Source organism: Lolium perenne, chromosome 7 (assembly GCF_019359855.2).
Source record: "Lolium perenne isolate Kyuss_39 chromosome 7, Kyuss_2.0, whole genome shotgun sequence".
In the NCBI taxonomy this organism is placed as follows: domain Eukaryota; kingdom Viridiplantae; phylum Streptophyta; class Magnoliopsida; order Poales; family Poaceae; genus Lolium; species Lolium perenne.
In genome coordinates this window covers 136,925,228-136,932,053 of record NC_067250.2, presented here as the reverse complement: position 1 = coordinate 136,932,053, position 6,826 = coordinate 136,925,228, and the positions used below count along the sequence as shown (strand labels likewise).

The 6,826-nt window shown below is 43.7% G+C and overlaps 1 protein-coding gene across 1 annotated transcript; it reads left to right on the top strand.

Moving 5' to 3' along the window:
• Nucleotides 1-5,040: 5,040 nt before the first annotated feature.
• On the top strand, nt 5,041-5,862 carry LOC127301729 (uncharacterized). The gene has a single exon (XM_051331993.2). It carries the CDS (start codon nt 5,041-5,043, stop codon nt 5,860-5,862), a length of 822 nt encoding a protein of 273 aa, XP_051187953.1.
• Nucleotides 5,863-6,826: the final 964 nt, after the last annotated feature.

Sequence of the window (6,826 nt, the reverse complement as noted above, 5' to 3'; positions counted from 1 at the left end):
TATTGTTTCCTTACAACTACGAGTGAGAGTCTTAATGATCTTTTATGCACATTCAATTTTTTTTTACTCGATGTTAAGTGTAATTCCTGACGTATATACATAACATGTGCAGCTTCCACTGGATTCTACTAGATATTCAACCTGATAAGAGAATAGTTGAAGTAAGAGACCCACTGAGTAGAGGCGTGGACGGGTTCAGCGACTTGCAGAAGTTGCTCCAAGTGTAATTTCCTTCATCGCCGCGCTATATCTTTCGTGAGATATCAATTACTTATCCACTCATTCAATCATTCTTTTGCCTGGCAGGGCTTGGACCGCTTTCAAGAGACATCGTCAGGATGGTACCTGGGCAGAGAAGCTAACATTTACTCCTGTACCGTGCCCTCAGCAGCCACAAGGGACAAATCTATGTGGATACTACGTTTGCGAGTCCATTCGCATGTTAACCACTGAGAAGCAGAACAAAAATAAATTCAACGTAAGCAATAACACTCACAACTTTATTTATTATCGTCAATATTTCGTTATCAAGATTGATATAGTCATACTCATCTCATTTTCGTATATAGGTGGACTACATGCGGGACAGACTCCAACCAAAGGAACACCTACTAGGAATTGCGGAGGAACTGGCGGGACTTTTGGTTAAAGAAGTACTAAACAACAAAGGCTTGTTTAGTCCAAATAGATGCTCTACCTCCAAATAGACGGTCGTTAGTACCGCTTGTCGATCGTGAGCTAAATGTATATATATATGTAAGGGGAATCTACATGTAAGGGAATCGACTTTTGCTTCCAATATTTGTTTGATCGATCTATATATAATGAATGAACGTGTACCACTTCTAGTAGCGTACAAATATATCCAACTTTTATTTTCGAATGAAAAAATGAAATAACAAGCGGTCGGTGGCGGGGGGGGGGGGGGGTGGGGGTGCTGCACCTCTCAAACCCTAAAGCAGCAGCGTTGTGTGCCCGCCACGTAGAGGGCCTTTTGTCGCGGGTGGTAATACCGCCCGCGACAAAAGGGCCTGTCCCCTGCGCGCCCCGCGGCTGCCACGTGGTGGACCTTATGTCGCGGGTCGTAAGCGACCCGCGACAAAAGGGGGACCTTTTGTCGCGCCTCCCTTGTCGCGGCTGGCCGCCCGCGACAAAAGGGTCATACGACCCGCGACATTAGGCTTGTTTTCCACTAGTGGGTGTGAGGTTATTGTATGACCTAGACACCTAGTTACAGTACCAGTATCATTAATGTGCTAAGCAAAAGCAATAAAGTATGAGAAACTAACTACTACTCAATGATAAGCATAGAACACTACTGTAAAACCTTTTTTTGTTATCACAAAATACTCGGGAAAGTCTTTGCTGAGTGTAACACTTAGCAATTCGGGCCTGGCTTGTCCCATGTCAAAAGAGAGAGAAATTTGTTGTAAATATCTTGTTTTGAACTTTTGCTATATGTATCTTCAAACACCTGTCAAATTTAAAAGGTGGCTCTTGAAAAATCCAGGCTTGGTGACTTAATGGTGAATGCCAATTGATAGTTTGGCACATTGCAGCAAAGAAATATTGCTCGCATCTTCTTATCACTTCGAATTTGGGCTGAACTGCGTGGTTCATGCAATTCAGCAAGATACTAGAGCCGAGAGATCTTAACTTCTACTGCATGAGTCATTATTTTGGGTAGATCTAGCATAGATACACTATCGCATATCCAACATAAGAGCAACTCCAATAGTATAACCGGTTGTTGGCTATAAGCAAGATGCATGCCATGTCATCTATAGTCAACATGTAGCCAACAAATACAATAGTTAACAATAAGAATGTACTATTTTCTCAATGGATGGCCCACCTTTCATTCACACACCTTGCCTAGGAGCACGTGCTAGAGCTAGCTCTTCCATAAGAGCCCACTCACATTCTCTCTCTTCTTCTCTCTCATCCAACTAGACACAAATATATTATTTTAATTCTTGTAGCCAGCTGACTAGATCTTATTGTACTTGCTCTAAGTGCAACTATGGAGTTATATTGCACGCCCATTTCTACGAGTTCGGACTACACACCAAACTGTCCCTTTCATGAGTACTCCATCCTTTTCAATAAATAAGGCTTATAAATTTAGTCAAATGTCATCCTCTAAGTTTGAACAATGTATAAGAGCCAAGAGAACTCGTGTTCCGCTGCAAGAGAAATTATTTTGGGTTCCTAAGGACACTAAATGTGGATGCACTTTATCAAGTGCAACCACATAGAGACCGAAGACCTTGAGGAAAACAATGTAGTCATCTAACCACTAAACCTAGCACAACACATTACTTATACTTGAAATGCAATTATTATGCCTAGTATATGACATGCCTCCATATTATAAAAAAATACATCTATAGCATGTAATTAGTGCCTCAAACTATGTTAATGACGAAGCGGAAGCGAGAATTCCCGCTTGAGTAACGAAAACATTGGCAAGAATCCAATGCCCCGAAAACCCAAGGTTTCCTCCGCAAGGTTCGTCCACGGAGGGTGAGTCGGGGCCTAAGATCAGGCCAAAAGGCGTAGTAGATAGACAACATGTCAATATTCATGTACTACCCCTTGTTTGTACGGAGGGAGGGAGGAGGCTAGGTTAGCCGAAAGTATGTAACCAATGTCATACTCCCAGGAAAAGCTCGCCTTCAAGAAAAGGGTACTTGTACCCAAAACCGACACATGTGGGTAGGTAGAGAATAACTAGGGGCGTGAGATGACTCTCTCTAAAGAACTCAGCAAGATAGCCCGATAACTTCGGGAGAAGGGGTGCCCCCCTCACAAAAGGGGGTCACAGTCACCGGGCCCAGGTTGTTTACCTGCAACCAAAGGGATATACTTCATCTGTTTTATATATAAGGCCACAAACTCATATTTCATATACCAAGAAAACTTAACCAACTAATAAATAGCACAATTATTTATGTGCATATTATCTTGTATTTTAGGCTAATTAAAGATATTAATTGCATGTGGATCCTCTTTCCCTATGGATGCATACAACTTTTGCATTGACGAACACCATCCTACGAGGTAGAAATGTAATCAATTTTACTTGATTAGTGTTAGTGGCCTTACAAATAAAAAACGGAGGGATTACTACTCTTCCTTTACTTAAAAATGTTAATGATATTTTGATCCTTTCATCACAATGATCCTCGAAGGAGAAAAATGATGGGTGATCAGTTCTAGTTCGTTGAATGCAGATCACGTCTTCATAAAAAACTTGAAAAAGAACCTGCAAATTTTAGCTGACAAATTTGGAACTGTGAACTAGTGGTTTTCACTGATCTGCAACCCGCACACTAGGTTTTGTAACTCTCAAAGTACAGAAAATAACGAAGGGAATAATACCAAATTTTGGCCGCCAGAGTAAATAATACAAGCAAATGTCAACATCCAATCATATGGGCGCCACGAAAGTCAACTTCAATTTGTGGCTGTTCCTGAAAAAGTTAAAATAGATCCTAATCAAATGATAAAAAACATACAATGGGTTCTGCACTATGTAACTTTTTTTGGTGGCTTTTGATTATATATGATGCTATCTGCTCTAGGAAATTTCTAACGAGCACAACTAATGTAGCTCAAGCAGTTAACATATTTATGTTGACGACATATATTTCAAGAGGCTAGTCCGGCAATCCCTCGTCTTCGTCCATTGTTCAGCCAACTGAATTCTATCATGCATTGATAAACTACCACAAGAAGCTCTGGTCCCTCTCTCCATTTGTCCTCAATTCCGCGTGTCGATCTGATGATTGTGCTACCTCTATGAACACTTGAACCCTAACGCTATCAGTCCACAAATCCTCAATGAAACCACATGGTTAGGTACTTTGACTGAGCCGTAGCAAATCTGTTCAGTAATCAACTTATCACATGCTATGTCGGCCAGTATATCACCTTGGCTCCCTCTCCACCAAAATCACGGCGGTTTAGGGCAAGAGGTGTGTTATCCTGCACATGTTCGGGGATTCCGAAGGCCCAAGTTTAGAGATGAGAGGATTAGTTTATTCACTCATTAGGACTGCAAAAGATGTTGTGTGATGTGTTTAAAAATGGACTTGCTCGATTGTCTTTCTCGGCCTGTTCATTATTTGGTAGGGCCGTTGGGTTGTAGTAGGCCCCAACTAGGCAACAAATTGCCTCAATCTTAGGTCGAAGATGTCTATGCCCTAGTGAACTAACAGACAACGGGGGTTGTGCTAAATATCCCATCGTTATCTACCACTGTATGGTTAGATGTGTACAAATACCTGACCATGCTCAGATGTGTCGTAACTGCACATGTCCCTACAGTCGTAACTGCACACACATATAGGGATTGGCCTCATAATAATGCCTTCATCGTTTGCCCACACACACACCCAGGAGCCACCAAGAAGCGGCACTAGTTAAGCTGGACAACCTTACCTTTCCTGAGCCCACATACAAGGACAGATCAACAGTTTTGAGAGCTAGCTACATCAAATGCCACTGCCATCCGGCCATGAAGAGAAAGCCTGCATGCATAGCTGCACCACCCTGCACTGCACAGCCAAAAAATAACTAAATTAATAGAGTAAGTATATATAAAAATGCAGGCTAGCTTGTACAGTACAATGTTGGAATGTACATACACTTTTACTCATACTACTCCAGTGGGCCTTGAGGAGTACCCTAGCTAGATGCCTACAATCTCTAGCTGGTTGCTGTGTGGCTACCTCTTTCTCCTGCGCCCCTCCTTCCCCTTTCCTCCTCCTCCTCCTCCTCGTCCCTTAGCCCCTTCCCTTCCGATCACACCACGATGGAAATGGATGCTTAGATATACTTGGCATAGAACAAGAAAGAAGAAGGGAGTAGAAGTGTGGAAGCAAAATTTAGATCTCCGTTGCACTAGCTAGCTTGCAGTACTACCACTTCATATGTACCGGGCACGACTAGAACTGGAAGCTTCTTTCAACTGTCCATCCACTCAGGTTTAGTGGTTGCTTTCGATTGCTACTGAAGCTTTGAACTATTTGAGAGATGTTACCTCATCACCCAAATATCCCCCGTTATCATCATCATCATCATTGCGCCCCCCACCAAGAACCGCCATTATCAAACCCTACTACACTCCACATGCCGCCGGTCTCGTCATATTCGGACGAATACGTCCAGCTCTTCCCTGCCGAGATGTACCAGCAGCACCACCACCACCAGCCGCAGCAGGAGGAGACCCTGGAAGCAGTGGTCTGGCAGCCGGTGACCGCTCCAGTTCTGGCGGAGCTTGAGGAGCCGGAGAATAGCGCGCCAGGTGGTGCCGCTGTCGGGACGGCGCGGAAGCGGCCGTTCCGGACGGACCGGCACAGCAAGATCCAAACGGCGCAGGGGGTGCGCGACCGGCGGATGCGGCTGTCTGTCGGCGTGGCACGCGATTTCTTCGCGCTGCAGGACCTGCTCGGTTTCGACAAGGCCAGCAAGACGGTGGACTGGCTTCTCACGCAGTCCAAGCCAGCCATCGACCGCCTCTCCGACGCGGCGTCGGGGCCAACCGCGGCCGCGCCGAGAGCTGCTTCCGTCAAGGAGAAAGGGGACGCAGCGAGCTCCTCGAGCACTGACTGTTTCAGGGATGCGAGGGCACATGCGTGCGAGAGGACGATGGAGAGGATGCGAAGCGCAGGTGGAGATGGCTCACCGATGGTTCTCATGGCTGACCACGGCGGTGGCGGCGAAGTAGACTGGATCATGTCAGAAGCCGCTGCGGCGGCGGCAATAGAGCAGCCCATGGAGGGATTGGACTACTACTACCATGAGTACTACCAGCTTGAGGAAATGATGAGTGCGGCAACAACAAAAGATTACTGATCAGTTAAGGTGATTTCTTGTATATGCTGTTGCATCATATGCAAAACATGATACCCAAAACGGTGAAGGCTTATATATGGCTTGTTTAATTAGGCCTTCCTCCTCATGATCCTATGCATGCTAGACATTTTCTGGTTCTCTATTAGATAACCAATACAAGTTGAAGAGTTTTGTAAAGTGTGTGCTATCGATCCTGCCATGTCAGATTCTGTTCCGGAAAACTTATGTTAATGCAGTTATGCAGGGGGTGTTTGTTGTATTAATTTTGCTAACTATATTTGTTGTATCGTTGATGTGCTAATTTGGAGGTACTTGGAGTTGTTATGAGATTTCCGGTGCTACACATCGGAACATCATCCTTAAAAGGTCAGGCACGGACAACTTTGATCCGGAGGTTTGGGCAATCAATTTCAGGTGAAATTCTTCAAACACCCTACTAGCCACAGGGCCAACCTAGGTAATCATAATTTGGAGTTCACATCGCATATGCTTAAAAGAATCAATTGATGACAGATAGACATATATTGCATACATACGTTTGCATGAGGAAGGATATATAGAACACATGTTTCACTTCTTTGGTTACTTCAGTGATCTACATAAATTAGTGTGGCTTACTTCTAGGTAGTGCACATATTTCAATTCCACAATTTATGTCCCTCTGCAGTTTTATAGTTTTTACCAAATTTGGACGGCAGCCTAACATTCAGTAGTTCATCTTTGTTCAGTGTTGCTCTGATTTGAATAAACTTGTTGAATTACCTGTTCTCCTAATCACAAACAACTCACATAAAATTCACAGTTCTGTTTGACAGACAACCCAAAGAGACATACATGTAGCACTTGTATACTGGCCGGGAAGGATACGAGAAAAATGCATATATACTAAATAAAGCATATGTTTAATGATAGTAATAAATTTAGCAGCATTTTATTCACGATAGTATATAATATGCCTATCGTT

What these genes read in the sequence shown, in the direction of transcription:
- LOC127301729 (XM_051331993.2), top strand. Translation starts at nt 5,041, where the DNA reads ATGTTACCTCATCACCCAAATATCCCCCGTTATCATCATCATCATCAT.